Here is an 18,791-nt window from a genome sequence, read left to right as displayed (position 1 = left end):
TAGTCCCGGGCTTTGTGGGGCCTCTGGGAACTGTAGTCCTGGCTGCTGTGGGGCTTCTGGGAATTGTAGTCCCGGGTGCTGCAGGGCCGCTGGGAATTGTAGTCCCGGGCGCTGTGGGAACTCTGGGAGTTGTAGTTCCGGGCGCTGTGGGGCTTCTGGGAATTGTAGTACTGGGTGCTGCGGGGCTTCTGGGAGTTGTAGTCCTGGGTGATGTGGGAGATGCTGTCCGGGAGCGGGGTCCCCGTGAGGGCGCCGCGGGGTGCCCGAGGATGGCTGAGACAGCCCCTCTCTTGTCCGTGGCCCGACCTAATCCCCGTAGCGGGGCGGGCACGGTCCGGCAGCCAAATCCCGGTCAGCTGAGGAGCTCAGGCGGCGTCGGGGAGGTGGCGAGCGGAGCTGAGCTGAGCTGAGCTGCGGGCGGCAGGAGGGAGGGAGGGATGGCGCCCAGGCACACGGTAAGCGCCCCTCCTTGTCCTTAGTTGCGGGAGGCTGCGGGGTTCTGCGCGGAGTTAGGCAAGGACAGTGCATGTACTCAGTGCAGGAGGTGGAAAAGCTCCCTGAGGCTGCTGTGAGGCTTTCTCGAAGTTGGACATCCCTGTCACAGAAAAGTTCTGGACTGTCGAGGAGAGTCCCAATGGGCGGGGGAAAAAAAACCACAAAACCAATCAAACAAAACAACAACAAAAAAAGCAAAGCTGTGTCTTAATACATTAATAACTAAAGTTTTTTGGCACCTTTTTTTCCTGTAACGTAGTTTATTAAATTTTGCAAAGGAAATCTAATTCAGCCCATGCTCAGAATGGAGCACCAGCCCCTGCTCAGAGGCTCTAGCTCGCCCTGCAAGGTAAGCAGAACCATCCTGAAGGTGGATCCTGCAGGGAGTTTGTACTTTTAGCAGTGATGTACAGATGGGGAATGTGTGGGTATTTCATGTGAGCTTTTAAATAGAAATACATGAAGTGATTAGACTTTGCTTGGACACCTCGCTGGGTTAGAAAGTGGGAGCTGTACAAGCAGCTTTTCTGATCCTCTTGTTTCGCCTTGAATACAAATTGAATTTTGAGTCGTGTTTCTGAGATGAGGTGAACGCCCTTACAAACTGTCAGGAGTTGAGTAGCTGACAGAGCACATGAGGCTGTTGGTTATCTGTGCTCTCTCCAAATTCCAGTGTGAGACAGCATGCCAGTGTCACGAGCTGATTTGGGCAGGAAGAACAAAAGATCTGTCATAACAAAACCTAGGTTATATGATGTGTGTTCATTATTTTGAGTTGTTTGTTTGTTTGTTTTCTGTCCCTTCTAGATTCCAGGTTGTACCTATAAAACACACAAAATCGTTTACAGTACTTAGTTAATAAAAGGGTCTGAGTGTGTGTGCCAGTATTTACTACATCAAATTTCATTTTTTTTCTGCCACTCGCTGTGGCCCTTACTCTTGTTCTTATTCTTGATTCATAGCTTTGGTTGATATTCAGAAAAACATTTTTTATTCTTGGAAACCATAAGGAAATGTTAATTATATTTTACTTTGAAAGATCAATTTCAGCCTGCAAATTTCAGTTCTGAAGAAAGGAAGGATGTTTTGATGAATTATCTTTAGGGAGAACACAGCTCTTTCACAATAGTTATCTGGAATAACTCAGCATTTCTGGGAACTGGACCAAGAATGAGAATGATGAAGAAATAGTCTACATACCTTACAATGAGAAATTCAGGAAGTACAAGTTTATTAAAAGAAATATGTACAGCCTTTATATATGAAGGAAGGAGAAATTAATTGAAGTGCCTTTAATATAGGAGACACTCTGTCCAGCTGAAGTTAGTCAATAAGATATTATGAAATAGGACCTAATTTAAAACAAAAGGTTTTCTAGACACTTGAGCTTGATGTTATTTTTAATATGATCATATTCAGTAAAAAGTAAACTCAAAGAGCTACTGCATGGGAATATCAAATAAAAATCTCTGGAGATCTCTGGCCATGGGGCTTCATCCAAAGTACATTTTATATTCTTGAAATTTGAATGTATCACAGTAGTAGTTTGTGGTGAAACCTGTGAATCCGTGACTCTATGAATTTTAGTTTTTAAATACTGATTGGAGAACGAAGCTAGGTCATAGATACTGAAAAATTTAAAAAAATACATGCAAATAAACTTTAAATTGAATATTATTGCCAGTGAACAAATTATTGTGATTGAGGTACTAAGGTTTTACACCTGCCAACTTGCAGACATCAAGTAATCATTTTAGGGACTTAAAATATTGTTTAAAGGGAAATAAAGTATTGTTACTTCTCACATTGTGGTTAAAATGTGACTCACAAAAATTGAGATTTGGTTAATTATTAGTGAGTTATTGTGTCTCTAACTCCAAACATGAACAGTCCTAGTATTCCTACACTAAGAGCAGACACTGTGAGCAGTGTGGCTTATGCAAAAAGCATTTACTCAGTTTCTTATAACAGCTGTAATGGTTTTATTACCTACACTTAATCTGGAGACTTGTAATTGTGGTATTTCTAAAGGTTATTAATGATCAGGGCCAAATCCAGCCTAAATACTTTCCCTGCTGCAGGTGTTCAGGAGTTCAGATGGTTTTTTTAAACAAAACTTTCGCTGCTCCAAACTGAATACATGATGTATTTCACCATAATTTTCTTTTAGCTATGACATGTGTGTGGTCTCAAGGTCCTCTCTCTTTTCATGCCCATGACTTTGTTTTGTTCGCCAGCTCCCCAGCTGGACGTTGCTCCTGGCTGTTTGTGCTGTTGGAATTGGAGGCACCTTTCAGTATGGCTATAATGTCTCTATTATCAATGCACCCACACAGGTAAAAGCTCAACTTTTGTTCACTGGGCTGTTTCCTCTCTGAGCTTGGCCAAGAGGCCAAATGTGCTTTTGCTGTGATTGCACTGGGAACTGAAGCATTCTTCCTCTCATACAAAGGAATCTTGTTAATTTACCACTGGTTTCTTGTGAGTAACTCCCATCAGAGTGTCAGACAAAAGTGCCAAATAGGCCACATAAATACCTTTATTATTAGAAGGATTAATTGAATAAGTAATACATTTTTGAGTTACCAAAATAGCCCAGAACACTAAGGGTAGAATAGACCAGAAGATTTTCAATTGGAAGGGGCCTACAACGACCATCTAGTCCAACTACCTGACCACTTCAGGGCTGACCAAAAATTAAAGCATTGTCCAAATGCCCTTGGAGCATTGTCTAGGAAACCTGTTCTTCTGTTTGACCATTCATTCTGTAGGATTTCACCACTGTTTCTCCAAATGTCAAGTTTCAACCTCCCCTGACACAGCTTTGAGCCATTCCCATTCTTCCTATCACTGAATAACAGGGAGAAAGGATAGTTACTATGTACAGGTGTCCATCACAAGGCAGATTTCTGAAAAAGATCATCTTAGAGAATTAAAAAGTTGCATTTGTAGTGGCTGAGTAACTTTTAGGTATTTTCATTTAATTATTACTTGGGCGTTCTTTGCTGTGGCCTCCAGGATTCTGCGTATTTTGTGTATGCTCAAGGATCTGAGCAAATGGTCTTGTGAAGGTTGATGGGTGTCAGTTTTTGCTACTAGCTGATTTATTTGCTTGGGAAACTGTGAAGACTGAATTTTCTTCAGTGTTTTTACAAAGCTTAAAAGAAGCTGTGAAAGAACATGTCATATACTGGAACAGAGGGAGAGTTCAAGAAGTTTGTTCATTGTTTGCAGGCAAAGAACAGGAGCCTCTGATTACAGATACATGCCAGTTCAAGAGTTTCTACAGGCAAATTTTAGAAAATCAAGCATGTGGAATAACAGATTAAAAGCTCTGACACATGAATACTGTAAGAAAGTTGGAGTATTATTAGAGTTGAAAAAGGGATTTTACTATGACATTGGATTACACTAAGACAGGGGGATGTAGATCAAGTGTCAGAATGAGTCTCCTGACTCAAAATTTTTTAGGTAGCAATGCCTTTGTGCTCTGAGATGTTCCTAAAAACAGTAGGGCCAACCATCCACCCTGTTTCTGTCCTTGTTCAGAAGGACCTCAGAGCTCTCTCATGGCAGTGCATGTCAGGGTTGTGTTTCTCCTCTGCTGCAGCACCTGAGACAAGGCACAAAGCAGAGCTGCTCAGCTGACTGTGAGGTGTGTGGGGAGTAGGAAACACAAGGTCTTCCTTGAGTCAAGGAAGATTCTGCCAATCAGATGATATCTCTCAGAATGAACTCCCAGAACTGATTTTCAGGATTGGGGATGCAAGTTATTTGTAGTGCTGTATAAAATGCTACACATTCATCACTCTTTTCTACTGCAGCATATACACAAGTTCTTAAACGAAACCTGGAGTAGTCGTTATCAGAAGGAGCTAAATGCAGATTTGCTGACTTTCCTTTGGTCTGTCATTGCTTCTATCTTTTCCCTCGGAGGCCTGTGTGGAGCCCTGATCGGAGGCAGCATGGCGATCCGGCTCGGCAGGTCAGTTGTAGCAGCAGGCACATGTGGATGATACAATTCCTCCAAAGCCATCTTCCCCTGGCCCCTGGAACTTGTTATAATAGATAAGGTATCCTAGATACCAAGGCTGAGCCAAATTCCTTAAGAATTTGGTCACTCTCCTAACACTTTGGAAGATAATTTGTTAGAAATTAGTCTCTCTAATTGGTCAGTTCGCTCTTACAATTTCTCACTTAGATTGGATGCTGTTCTTTGTATAAACTTTTATTGGCTGTAGTTTGAATCCCCCCTGAACTTATAAACATGACTGTCTGCCCTTTGTTCTGAGAGAATCCTGCCTGACTCCCTTCGCATGAAATAAAAGTTCTTATGGAACTCGCCAAGTAAGGCCTCTGGTCTTTCTCTGCTGGCTAAATGTGAGCTTTCTGAGAGATGGCTGATTGATATCAGCACTCTCTGCTCCTGGTAAATACCACCAGAGACCAAAAAGAAAGTTACAGGCACAGACAAGCATGTTTGCTTTTCCTACCTTCCCACTGGGATAGAAAGTAAATCAATGGAAAAAGAGGGGGAGAAAAGAGTACCTTGGGTACCTAGCCATGTTTTTTCCACTTTAAAACTGAGTTTTCTAGTAGAATTTTACAGTTTATTCCTATGTGACTTTCAAGGATGAGCCCTAAATGATGACCTTTGACTTGGTCTTTGCATTACATTTACTGAAACCTGAGTAGGAGAATGCACACAGAGTGTGTTGGAAACATGAGTTCCCCCTGACACATTTGCAGCCCTTGTGCCAGTAAGGACTTGCTGCTTCATCTGTTGCACTTCATTTGTCTGAATGAAGAAACCCCACTCCCACCTTGTCAGGCATTTCTGTCATTTTATGCATTTTTCTTATGTTTAGACATTTGTAAAAACATAAGCAGTTGTATCAGATATCTGGGTTTCCAGATACTGCAGGTGTCATCAGTATAAAGTCCATTTCCCCCAACACATTATCAGAAAGGAAAACTGTTTAAAACCTCATATTATTAGAGATTTCCTTAATATCTGGTTGGGGTGGGTTGTTTTCAGGTTTGGGTTTTTTTTTTTGTTTGTTTGTTTCAATCAGTTTTTGTTTGTTCTGTATCACTATTAACATTATTATCATTATTATTTTGTTCCTCTCCTTTAGGAAAGGAGCTCTTTTGATGAATAATGTTATAGCAATACTAGCCTCCATTTTAATGGGGATCAGTTTTCCTACAGGATTGTTTGAGTTACTGATTGCTGGAAGATTTTTGATTGGAATAAATTCAGGTGAATGATTTCTAATTCCTACTATCAATAAACTATGGTGAATGATAAATTATTGTTACTTCTGATCCTTTAGGTTTTATGATATGTGTTTATGATGAAAATGTTCTGTAATTTAGCTTGGAATCTGAAGGCAGCTAAATGAATAGGAAATTAATTAAGTCCCATTTAATGTGTTTTGGTTTAGTAACTCTTAGCCAAGCAATTTCTATTGATAGGAAGATGTTTTTTTTCCATTTACTTGCAGGTGTTGGGCTCTGTGTGCAGCCTCTTTATATTGGGGAGTTTGCCCCAAAACATCTAAGGGGTGGCTTGGCCATGGGGACTTCCATCTTTCTGACTGGGGGAATTCTGACAGGACAAATAATTGGTTTGAGGTATTAAATGCCTTTTTTTTTCCCCTTTTGTTTTGTGTTACTCCTGTGTAAATAATTCCAATTTCCTACAGCTCATTGCAGAACATTCCTTGTGCCATTGTAGCAGAATTCACACAAGGTCCCCCGGGAGAAGAAAATCCTGCTTGAGTCACATTATTCCAACAGCAGCCAGCCATCGGTGGTGTCAGTTAAGATGGGTCACCAAAACAGCATCAGTAAAGCAGCCACATTTGAGCTGAGTTCATGGTTTCTGCCAATTTCTTGCTGGAGACAGTGGATGTTGGCAAGACAGGACTTGAGAGCAAAGGACTCACATTTCTGTGTCATAGCACCACCCCTGCTTTTGTCCCCTGTGTGATCAGAGGAAGTTGCTCAAGCCTTCATCCAGCTGGAACTTAGAAGTTCCAAGAACAGAGACCACACTAAATAATAACCAATAGTTAATTATTATATTTATTTGCCTTCTTTTTCCACATTTCTCACAGAGAATTATTAGGTGGAGAAAAGCATTGGCCTCTGTTGCTATCCAGCAGCTGTATTCCAGCATTAGCCCAACTTTTATTCCTTCCATGGTTTCCTGAAAGCCCCAGATATCTTCTTATTGACAGAGGTGATGAGCTGAGCTGTGCCAAAGGTAATACCCAACATCTATACTTGCTGTTCTCCAGAAGGGTACAATGAATATTTTGGGTTCCAGATTCAGCTTTTATCTTTATCCACACAGCACAGTTGTATCATTTAGTGCTTTTTGGCCCATGTTCTTCCTCAATTAAGCTTATATGGATTGTGGAACTCAGGAGCCTGTAATGGGTTATGAACAAAACTTTATTATCTGTTTCAAATAAAAGTTCATTGACTGGAGCTTCAAGCTGATTACTCTTAGTGGACAGTTCATTATCAGGATCATCAAAACTCTTACTGTTAGCCTTAAGAAGACAAATTGTCACTTGAGATATATTTAATCATGAAGATTTTAAAGGAACAGATGCTGTATACTCTTTAAATTTTAAGATCATTTGTGAAGATTTTATTCAGGGATCCAAATGACTTCTGATTATATTTGCCTTAGGAGAAAGATTTTCTGTCTTTGCTCCAGCTCACTAACTGCATCCCAAATTCAAGTCAGGGCCATAACAAAGGATTCAGTATCTGCCTAGAGTTTCAGCAAAACCCTTCAAACTGGTAGGAGTGTCCTTTAAGGAAAAGTCTATTTGAAGATCTGAGGTTCAGATACAAAGTATTTTTCCTGGTGAATATTTCAAGGTCAGATATTGCTCTAAAAAGAAGCAAAGAAATGCCAGAAAATTCTCCAAACCCACCACAGCAAAATATGTTGAAAAAACATCAAGGAACAAGCAAACCACAAAGCAAATTTTTCATACTGTAGCAAAAACCAGGTCGTTGTGGAAAGAGATGATTTCCCATGAGTTGTGGTTAATAGATAAATGTAAATAAACTTTTTTCTCTTTGTAGCTTTGAAACGATTCCATGGTTCCTCAGAGTATCGAAGGGAGATGGAAGACATCCAGCGGGAATGTTTTGCCTTAGACGGGGAGAAGCCCAAGAAGCCCTGGCAGTTATTCACTGACCCTGGTGTGAGGTGGCAGCTCATCACTGTCATTGTGATGACAATGGGCCAGCAGCTCAGTGGCATTAATGCTGTAAGAGTTCATATGAACAAACAGCTTCAATAATTATTCCATTTCCACCTGTTTTTCAATTATTTATTAACACAAAGAATGCACATAGAGAAGGTCAAAGAAATGGGATAAGTGGGAAGGAATGTCCTTACATTATTTTGGTGTTTCTCTTTCATTTTTTCCTCATTTCTGTGTTTCTGGTATGCAAACTTTTTTAAAAGAATGAGTTGATACTTCCTCTGACAAACATTCCTCTGAAAAAATAAATAAAGGTGGATTGGCTTATCCCAGTATTGAATATAAATTTGAATATAAAGTATATTCAAATCCTATTGGCTTTTATGATAGCAATATGTTCACTTAGACATGAATATAACAGATTGTTATTGTTGCTTATGTTGAATTAGTAACTCACAATGTAAAATGCACTGATCTGTATGTTTAGTATGAACATGACTCTGTTTCCAGACAATGTCTTAAATACCAGAAGAACCTCATTGTTTGTTTTTGTGGTTTTTTCTGTTGTAGATTTATTTCTATGCGACTTACGTTTTTGAACAAGCTGGGATCCCGGCAGAAAAAATCCCATATGTGACACTTGGCACTGGAGTTTGTGAATGTCTCACAGCCCTCTCCTGTGTAAGGAGCACTTGTTCTACCTCCCAGTACAGACAGTAATAATTCTTCTTTAAGAATACTGGTAAAAAGGAGATCAGTATACTAACAGAAGATTGTGTCTTGTCCACAGGGTTTGCTGATAGACTATGTGGGAAGAAGATGCCTGATCATTGGGGGTTATCTCCTCATGACACTCTGGTGCACTGTTCTGACCTTCTCTCTGACTTACCAGGTGCAGAGCACTCGTTCCTATTAAACAATGTGACTGAGGAGTGAAAAGTAGTGAGCTGATAAAGGGGAATGGATTTAAACTGAGAGAAGGGTTAGATGGGGTAAAAGGAGGAAATTCTTCCCTGGGGTGGGGTTCCTGGCACAGGATTCCCAGAGAAACTCTGGCCACCCCATCCCTGGAAGTGTTCAAGGCTGGGTTGGATGGAGCTTGGAGTAACCTGGGCTAGTGGAAGGTGTCCCTGCACATGGCCAGGGGTGGAATGGGATGAGCTTTAAAGTCCCTTCCAGCTCAGCCCACACTATGATTATGTAATTCTATGATATAATTTTGTAAAAATTATTGAATGAACACTAAATTCCTCTGAAGCAGAACTGTTAAATAAAGTGTAAAAGAGTAATGAAAGACTGCTGATCTTAGTTGAAATAAAATACAAAAGGAAACATAACTGTTAAGCCAGACTTTAAAACTGGATTATCAAAATCTGAACTAAACCTTCTCATTGTCTTTTGTTTCAGGAACTGTACTCCTGGGTGCCTTACATGAGCATGGCTTGTGTATTTGCCTTCATCTTGAGCTTTGGGCTGGGCCCAGGTATTGCACAGGAGCGTGTGTGAGTGCTGGAAGGTCTGGGAGGGCCGGGCTGTCACACAGACAAGAAACCTTTACAGCACAGCTGCTGCTGCTCTGGCTAAGGAACCCAAGTGAGGCCATCCTGCAGCTGAGGCTTACCCTGCACACTTCTGGGGCAGCTACATGTGAGGGAGGGCTTAGTTCTGCCCTTCAGAGCACAGGGGTTCTACACCTGTCAGAAGGGACCTGCTCCCTGATCAGTGCTGCTGAAATGGGGCTGTGTTTTAGTGGGAAACTTCTTCAAGGGCTGTAGCCTCAGCACTGTGCTGTTAGGAATTGTGATAGATCAGCTAGTCAAAAGCAAAGTCGATCTTTTGTAGCATTGGAAAAACCTCAGATGGACATTTAGCACAATTTTCTTCTGTTTCTGAACCATCCCCAGGTGGCATAACAAACACCCTGACAGCTGAGTTATTTGTGCAGTCCTCACGTCCTGCTGCCTACATGATTGCAGGGACTGTGAGTTGGATTAGTTTCTTCACAGTTGGAATGCTCTTTCCCTTCATAGTGGTGAGTATGCACAGCACAATTTCCATTTCATCTGCTCCCAGGTTCCATCCCATTGCTTGTACTGGATTAAATGCACTTGTATATATTACTACACTTGACCAGGATGCACGCTGCCCCTCAAATGAGTTTAACTAGATCCAGTCCCTGTGAAAAGAACTTTTTACACATCACAAACCCCAGTATAACATGATAAATGAAGAGTAAAAGGAATGTACTGGAGGGCAATGTTCATGTCCAGATGAAAAAAAACAGAGATGGTATCAAAAGCAGGAAAACTTAATCAGATACTGAGATTTAGATAAAACATTTTTTTAATAGTGCCTTGTGCTTCTATGACAAAGTAACATTGAGGTGACACCTGTGGCCAGTGAGTCATATCTCTGAGAACTTCCTGAACTGACAGAGAGTTCTATAAACAGAAGATTATTAGGGAAGGCTTTCATCTCCAGCTTTGTATTTTTAGTTTTAGCACATATTCTTGCCAGCAAAACCTGCAGGAACAGCATGCATCAGGGTATCTGGATCTGCCTGTCCTTTTTTCATGGTTGAGCTCTGCTTCTCAGTAAGACAGTTGTGTTTATTTTTAACATACAGCATTGAAAAATATTAACATTCAGAAAAACTTAAATCATACAATCTTAAAATATGTGACAGCTAAGTAGTAAATGTTGACTTCTCCCTAGATGGTGACATTTAACTGTTTCAATGGTTTATCTTATTTTTAAAATAAAAGTAATTGCACAGCACTTGACAGTCTTTTATCTAAAAAGTTACAGGTAAAGAATAGGTTGAATGACTCTTTTTAAAAAACATCAGAGCAGCATGTTAAGTGTGAATGGAAACAAAAAGCTTATTTTCTCAAACCTACTATTACACTTGAAATATGTTGCAATCGTGTTTATTTTCAGAATGGACTGAAGCAGTATTGTTTTGTGGTGTTCTTACTGGAGTGCTTCTTTGTTGCTGCTTTCATCTTCCTCATAATTCCTGAGACAAAAAACAAATCTTTTCTGGAAATCAAAAAGGAATTTCACAAGCTTAATTTTGGAAGAAATGCCAGAAAAAAGGAAACGGAGCTTTATGAAAGAAGACAACTTCAAGATGAATTTTTAAAGACGCCTGCATAATTTCACAAATGTAACAGAACTTCAGTGAGAATTATGAACATAGTTTTCTAAATTAGGAGCATAATACATGATCAAGTAGCTTATTAAATCTTCCAGTGTATTTAGAGGAAGTGTAACTAAAGGCAAGTTAGTATTGCTAAAATGCTGTTAAAATGTGTATTGCTGAAATACTATAGACAACATATTGTATTATCCACAGAAAACTTGATGTTTAGCTGTAACCTGGTGCTGTAGGATGCAGAAATGCCAGGGAGGATGTTCAGTGAGTCCCTCTGGCAGATTTCTGCAAGTATTTCAGATACTTCACTTTTTTTGCATTTCAAAGCTCTGTCTTCAGTTTGGATCACTGAGCACGTCCAAATGCTCTGCTCTGTGTACCATTCTGAGTTCTTGTTAAAACCCACACAAGAACTCATAACTGGGAACTGATATTATTCCAATTTATGTAGAAATAGGGGTATTTAGTTTCTGTTTTTCTAATTATGTAACTCTGAAAGCCTTAAAGACATTCCTCATCCCGTCCTACTACTGTACGACAAAATACAGCACCTCTCTTGAGTTACTGGTATTTGTAATAAAAACTTTTATCCTGATAAAAAAGTTCCTGGGGTTTCAATTTTTGGTTTATTTTTTTCCCTAACCTAGCATCTTAACATTTTAAACGATGCAACAAGGTAAAACAACTTCTACTTGTGGAGGTTAGTTCCCACCAGACTGGCAATCCATTGCCCCAGGAGCCTTGATGTGCTGCTGTGATAACCATGGAAATACATTGTGTCATCTCATTTTGTCACAGAAGGGAATAAATTCCTGAGCTCCACCGCAGCCTGCAGGGATGGTGGGGGGGGAATCCCACTTTTCCATCTCCCTCTCCAGCAGGGCAGGGTGGAGATGTGACTCGACACCACACTGTGCACCCCTGGGAGCATCCTGGGAGTGGGGTCAGGGACCACAGAGCCCCTGCTCAACTCTTCTTCCCAGGGGATGAACCTGAGGCAAAACAGGTGCTTGACCCACAGCAACATCAGGGCGACAAAGCTTGCCCTGCTATTTCCCAGTGTATTGTTTTTTGGGTTTTTAACACCCCCTTGAAAGCAGTGCAGCCAGCTCAGCTCTGCCTCTGGGATGCTGGCAGGCTGCCAGGCTCTAATTAAACCTGCTGTTATGTCTAATGCTGGTGGCAGTGTTTCAGGGCACCAGCACAGAGGCTGTGGGAGTGGGAGCAGGAGATGAGGTGGCTGCAGAGCTGTGTGGTGACTTGGATGTTCTGGCTAACACACCAAAGAGTGTTGATTTTATCCTCCTCACTGGTCAGATCAGCTCATGAGCACAGATCCAGCCAGGCTGTATAAAAACTCCTTTTCCTGCAGGGAAGAGGACAGCTGAGAGCAGAGAGCATTGGTTTGAAACCCCACTCCTCACTTTGTGGCACAAAAGTGCTGCCAGAGAGCTCTGAAATCCCTTGGTACCCAGGTGAGTGCCCACAGCACAGAGCCAGATCTGCAGGCTCACACTGCACTCACCCACAGCCTGTGCCAGGGGCAGCCTGCACCTGGGAATGGGCCTGAGCTGGGCTCCAGCCAGGGGACAGGAGCAGGGACTGAGGAGGGGACAGCTTCAGCATCTCTCCCTGTGCTCAGGTCACACTGTAGGTCAAGTCTGGATAATTTTCCCTCCGCTTCTGAATTTGAGCAGCTCAAATTCACATCATCCCCCATCATGTGCATCCACAGAGTTGTGGCCAGGTACATCTCACTGCTACAGAGCCTCTTTTGCTGCAAGTCATGACTTGATTTCAGTGCATTCTTCAGCCTCACTCCTCCTCACACAACTCCCAAGAGCACAGCTCTGTTCCTCTCCTCTCTACGCAGCTGCTGCCGCCTGTGCAACCCCAGGACTGAATTGCAGTGCCACTGTGCACAGGACAGGATAGCGAGGCACAGCCAGGAAATCCAATCCCAAATCCAGGTTCCTGCAGCTCCCTGTACCCCCAGCCAGCTGTGGATGCTTTGGAAAATCAGCCTCACAGTGCAGAACATGTTGGGATGCTAGCTGGGATGTGGGACTTTGCCACCACCAAGTGATCAGTAGAAAAAAGAGAGAACAGCACTTGTTTAATCCCAGACTGGTGCCCTGTGATTTGTATTCTGCCTCTTGATCCAGCAGCTGTGCCCTGCTGCCCCTCCTGATCTCCATCAGAGCAGTTCATGTCTCCCTCAGCCCCACAAGACTGAGCTGATCTGCTCTGCTTGCAGATAATGCCATGGACAGAGCCATGTTGCAATTAAATACTCTCCTGGTTCTATGCTACTGAGAAGCAGGAACAGAATGCACAATGGCAGATAATTACAGGTGAGTAATTACAGACACAATCTTCCCTCTTTCTTTTCCTTGTTTGGTTTTTTTTCCCACCGTTCCACACTTGCTGAGAGCCTGACACAGTGCCCAGAGCTCTGAAGATGATGAGCAGAGCAATAAAAAAGCCCTTTGAAGCACATCCCTGAAGCTCCCTGAGCCCTGATCATCCTTCATGCCATGTTTCTGCAGCCCTGCTGGCCAGGGTAGTGAGCAGGAGGTCCACTTCAGGTGGTCTGAGCTGCTAAAAGCTGTGTCATTAAAAAACCCCAACTTAATAATGACAATTGAATTGAAGGAATATTGTGGGATATTTCCTGCTTGTTTTCAAGAGGGCTTGTAACTTGCTAAAACTTTTTGAAATCCAGCTGCTGTAAATAGCAGCTCATGTGCTTTCCCAATCACTTACCTTTCTTGTTCAATACCGAGTATCTATTTAGGAACTGGTTTTCAAAACATTGTGCACTTTGCACAATTAATTTGGGGAAGTCTGTGGTGTGTCCCAATGCTCAAAAAAGTGCTCTGAAAAGCTGAGGAGATCACATGTGCAAAGTCAACCTGTAGAAACAATAAGCACATTTTCATACATGCAATCTCTGGCAGGATTGCTTAGAAATCATGAAGTGTTTTAAAACAATGCCATAACATTCTTAAATGCCAAATGTCACATGAAATATTATTCAGAATCACTTCTCTCTCTTTCCCAACCTGCCTGCAAACAAGTGGGATCTGCACAGCTTGGCTGTGATTGCTGGGAACAGCATCAGCTGTGAGTGGAGCATTATTAACAACTGGAATTATTAACTCTGTTTCAGAAAGCTGTTCTGTGCCTCTACACACGGTCTTTTGGAAGATCTTTTGGAAAATTCGTCTTGCACCTGATCCCTCCCTTTTTTAATGAACCACATCATGCTGTCAGACAATGCTGATGGACAGCATAAAGCAAGGAGAAAGGGAAACAGCACCTGAAATGACAGGCAGGGCCAAAACTTTTAGCCACCAGGAAGATTCTGATGGTACCTGGCTCCAGTTTGGTCCCCTCCTCTATTGCCAACCTTCATCAGATAATGCTCCCTGCAAAATTTTAATACTGCAAAATTTAAATGCCTGCAAAATTTTAAGCCAGGGATTTTTGTGTGGTTAACATTCATTTTCAAGCTTCACAGTGTCTTGTAGGTCCTGTGAAAGAAAGAGAAGAGAGATGTGGGAGTGATTTCATGCTTCCCCTGCCCTGCTGGAGTGATGTTTCTCAGTCTCCACAGGGAGGAGATGTGTGTGAAGCAAAAGGGTAAGAGGAGTTAATTATAATAATTTGGAGGGAGGGGGTTTACATACTCCGTTTCAAAGAGAGGATCCTGCCTTTCTCAGCAGACACCTGTCCTCCAAACTAAAACAGCAACTTTTCCTTCTTTGTCCATATATAAGCCGCACCTGATTACAAGCCGCACTTTGGGTTCGGACCAAAATTTTAGTCAAATAAAATTTTATTTTATTTATTTTATTTTTAATATTACATTTATTTTCCTTCTCTTAGAATTAAGGCTTTTGATGGAAGTATAGGAAACAAACACCATTGGTTTGATTTTGATAACAAAACCATCTATTTAATTGAAAATAACACTAACTCTTAATAGCAAAGGAGGCAACATCAGGAAGGGACCTTCTTGGCCTTTAGCTTATCCTCTAAGTTTGCAAAATATTTCATTTTTGCTAGCAGCTTCTTGGCTTCCTGAAGATCATCTGCAATGAAATAAAGCATTACTAGTTTAAAGAGGGAGAGGTGAATTTGCATTTTCAAAATTAATCTCAAGATTTCAGTGACAGCACCTGTTTTAGTACCAAGAGGTGTGAGCTGCAAGGACTCAGACACTATTAAAACCATGCTGCCTATTGTTTTAATCTCAGATGGTTTGGGAACATCGCAACTCAAATGTTCCACAAAACACATAACAGTGAACAATTTGGAACAGAAATGTGAATGAATATCCTTTAATGACTTCTGTAAAGTGGCTGCAGTATTGATCTACCCACTAGGCATGACAAATGTTTGTGTTTGTTTTAAAGTGTAAAGATAGACAACTGATACAGTGAAGAATGCAAATCAGGAGGAGTCTGGTCTGGATAGTGCCAGTTCCAGAACTGATATTGAAACAATTCCTCCTCAGTTAAAGAATTGGAAGGGGAGGGTGGTTTATGACCTACTGACAAAGACAGATGCAACACAATATTTTCATGGCACAGAGTAACAGATGTAACTCCTCACAGGCAGGCCCAGCCAGCCTGCTTTGATGTTTCCAGTCACACACACCCACCCCTGACAAACCGGCAGCATTGTGGACCTGGCACAGAACTGCAACGGTTTCCTCCCAGCTTCAGAAGCTCGGGAATGGTTCCAGCTTGTGCCTATGCAGTGGTTGTAGAATCCAGTTATGTTGATTATTGCACAGGAAGTTCCCAAAACCTTAGGCAGAACAAGCCTTTACTTGCCACACAGCTTCTGTGGCTTTCACTGCAAAGAACAGCACTCACTGCTCTGCTGCAGCTCCAGGACTGCAGAACAACATCTCCCAAATTCAAGTGGAAACCTCAGAATATGTCTAAGATGAAGTCTGTCCTTCCCAGTATTCTGGGAAACACACAGAATTTCTTACCATCCACATTCCCACTCAAAACGATTATTTTGATGAATGGGACTTTTGTACTGGACTTCATTTTTAATGTGAGGTCCTGAATTTCCCAAATCAGCAGGAATGTCAGTTTAGAAGTACTTATTCTAAATACCTAACAAAGAACCCTTGTCAATGCAGTATTTCTGTTCCATAGCTCAGGAAATATTTGCTGGCAAGATAATGTGGAGCTTTAAGCATTTGACAGGTATGTATGGCAGCTAAAAACTTCATAAAAAAACAGGTACCTCTTTCAAAAGCTGCAGCCACCTCTTTGGTCAGTTCTTCTTGTTTAACTGCAAAACAAATTATTTCATTTACTTTTTGTTATACTTAGGATATTTTATACCACTGCATTCTGACTGCCTGTGGTGGGAGAGCTCATTACTAGTTTCAGCCTTTGGGAGCCAAGTGAGTTTTTAATAATATTGCTGTCAGTGTAATTTTAATTATCATTTCAAACATGTATTTCTTTGTTTTAACAGGTATACTGACAGCAGTTTCAATGGCCACTAATTTCATAGCAATCTAACTTATTTTTGGTCTGTCTGTTTATCCTGCTACAGTTAATTTTCTCCTGTGCTACTCGGTTTTTATTTTAGTTATTCTAATTGCTTTTAGCACATGGCTGTTATTGCAAAGAGTTAAAAATATCAGTAAACCAAGTGTTTTTGGTATCACCAACAATATAAAAAGAAAGTTGCTTGTGTAAGGAGAATAACCACTTAATATAATGGATATATATACCAGATGAAGAAGGTGAAAGATCTATAATGCCTGTATAAATAACATTATTTAGTGTGGTCAGACAAGCATTTTATTCAACCTCATTCTGACAGGTTTTTTCTTTGGAACTATTAACTAGCCCTCACCTGCTGAAGGTTGAGTAAATTCCTTTTTATTGTCTGTATGTATTTCTTTTGACATCAGAATAGGTTCTGTTATACAAATGTTCTCAAGACAGATGTGATGTTTAGGTGCATAAACAGGTAAAGACAACACTGGAAAAGGGGGCACAGGGCAGAAGCTCTTGCAGTGAGTCAATTCCACACTAACTCAAATTGAAGACATTGAAAGAAATACACCAAAACAGTTAAAAGCTTTCAGACTCTTGTATCACACAAGATTCAGTATATTAGTTCTGTAAAAATACCTCAAATCATAACCTACCTTTAATTAAAGTTTCAATTTCTTCAAGGCTATCCTCATTTTTGTGCTCTGCTATTTTCTCATTAATTTCCATTATTTCCATAAGGAACGCTGAGTCTGCATCACAGTCTGTCTCTTGTACTGGCTCCACTCCACTCAGCTCCAGCTGGCAGAGGAAATGGGAATACGAAAATAAATATTCCCACATATATGTCAATAGAAATTATTTCCTTTAATATTAAATCTCTTATTGGGGCATATTGAGATTCATATCCAATAAACCTACAACATATAGAGTCAGACTGAAAATTCATTCCATACATAAAAATCAGCAGTTCCCCAAAACCAAGAAAAACATAAAAAAGGCTGCCATGGGCCAGACAGAAACTCTAATGAGCAGCCACGGCCAAACACCACGTGTGATGTGAAACACAAATCAGTGTAAGAGGAGTAGCAAATGACATGATACGCTGATTAATTTTTGGAAACTTGGCTCTGCTCTCCCTTCAATCTCTGGTGATCCTCTTCAGAGGAATGCAAGTTAGCCATGAAGGACTCAATCAAAGGTGCAGCACCAGCCCCAGGGTCAGGAGAGGAACACTGCAATATTAACGGAGACCTTACTAGATAGAGGCCACGGCTCAGAGGGTTCAGCAGGGTCTGGTAGGCCTTGTTGATCAGGGAAGAGTGTTGCTCAGAGTAGAACTGCTCTTTCTGCAAATGGACGGCAAAGAATTGGAAGCTAATAACAAGCGGCAAAACACACTTTGTTACACGCGGAACAGCAGCGTCCCCAGGCCAGTCCGTGTGTGAAGCGGAGAAGGCTCTGTGGACCTGGGAACCGGGTCACTACACTCCTGACGAACCGCAGCGGCCCTCACGGCCCTCATCCACCGCAAATCCACGGCACAGCCTCTTCTGAGCACCCAAAGACAAACACACGCGAACCCCCTCACTCCCCGAGCGGGAGAGAGGCGGGGACTCGACACTGCGGCCCCGCCAGGCAGCCGAAGGCTAAAGGCGAGCTCCTCCGGCGGCCACCGAGCCCCGCGGGCCCCTCCCGGCCCGGCTCCCCCGCCCGGCCCGGCGCTCACCGGCGGCCTCTGGCCGAAGCGGTCGGGGTGGACGGCGCGCTGCAGGCTCCGGAACCGCTGCTGCAGCTGCCGCTCGTCGATGCGGAAGGAGCGGTCACTGCAGGACACAAGGCGGGTGAGAGCCGCGGCCGGCCGGGCCCGCGGCCGCCCCGCCCACACTCACCAGTTCATCAGGCGGAATAGGTCAGGCCGCGGTGCCGGCGGCTGCAGAGCCTGGCAGCCGGGGCAGAAGCGCGGCGAGCCATCGGTACCGGGGAGGGCAGCGCCGCAGCTCCAGCAGAGCGGCCCCGGGGCGTGGCCCAGCACGGCGGCCCCGCGGAGCGCCCGGCGCGCCCACCCGAGCTGCGCCCGCAGCGCCGCCCGCATCGCGCAGCGCTCCCGGCGGGCCCCGCGCGGGCCGCGCGCTCATTGGCTGCGCTCGGGGCGCGCGCGCGGCGCGCACGGCGGCCCCGGCCCGACGGCGCGAGCCCCGCCAGCCGTGAGTTCGGGTCCCGCTCCGGCCCTGCCGCTCCCTGCCCAGCCCTGCCCTTCTCTCCTCTGCCGCCCCGGGCCGCTACGGGACAGGCTGCTCCCGCTGCTTCTCCCGGGACGAGGCCGCAGCGCTCAGTGGGGACGGTGGTGCCGCTGGTGCCGGTTCC

General features: G+C 43.0%; 2 protein-coding genes across 3 annotated transcripts; one reads left to right on the top strand and one right to left on the bottom strand.

Moving 5' to 3' along the window:
• The first annotated feature begins 211 nt into the window (after positions 1-211).
• LOC117004745 (solute carrier family 2, facilitated glucose transporter member 11-like) lies at positions 212-11,048 on the top strand. Of its 2 annotated transcripts, XM_033075806.1 has the most exons (13): positions 212-455; positions 755-844; positions 2,733-2,831; positions 4,320-4,480; positions 5,634-5,758; positions 6,003-6,132; positions 6,618-6,766; positions 7,606-7,793; positions 8,301-8,411; positions 8,521-8,622; positions 9,138-9,213; positions 9,635-9,762; positions 10,671-11,048. In XM_033075806.1, the coding sequence occupies exons 1-13, from the start codon at positions 438-440 to the stop codon at positions 10,887-10,889; spliced, it is 1,596 nt and encodes a 531-aa protein (XP_032931697.1). In that variant the 5' UTR covers positions 212-437; the 3' UTR covers positions 10,890-11,048. The 2 variants fall into 2 exon arrangements, with proteins under 2 accessions (XP_032931697.1, XP_032931698.1); XM_033075807.1 differs by lacking the exon at positions 755-844.
• On the bottom strand, positions 10,051-18,519 carry HSCB (HscB mitochondrial iron-sulfur cluster cochaperone). The gene is made up of 8 exons (XM_033075808.1): positions 18,317-18,519; positions 18,154-18,250; positions 17,684-17,773; positions 17,081-17,225; positions 16,159-16,206; positions 14,870-14,984; positions 13,654-13,802; positions 10,051-10,772 (listed from the first exon to the last, which is right to left on the bottom strand). The coding sequence occupies exons 1-6, from the start codon at positions 18,517-18,519 to the stop codon at positions 14,893-14,895; spliced, it is 675 nt and encodes a 224-aa protein (XP_032931699.1). The 3' UTR covers positions 10,051-10,772; positions 13,654-13,802; positions 14,870-14,892.
• Between the last annotated feature and the right edge of the window lie 272 nt (positions 18,520-18,791).

The sequence above is a fragment of the Catharus ustulatus genome, chromosome 18, assembly GCF_009819885.2.
Source record: "Catharus ustulatus isolate bCatUst1 chromosome 18, bCatUst1.pri.v2, whole genome shotgun sequence".
In the NCBI taxonomy this organism is placed as follows: Eukaryota; Metazoa; Chordata; class Aves; order Passeriformes; family Turdidae; genus Catharus; species Catharus ustulatus.
Note: the sequence above shows the minus strand (reverse complement) of the source record. Positions and strands in the feature narration are given on the sequence as shown.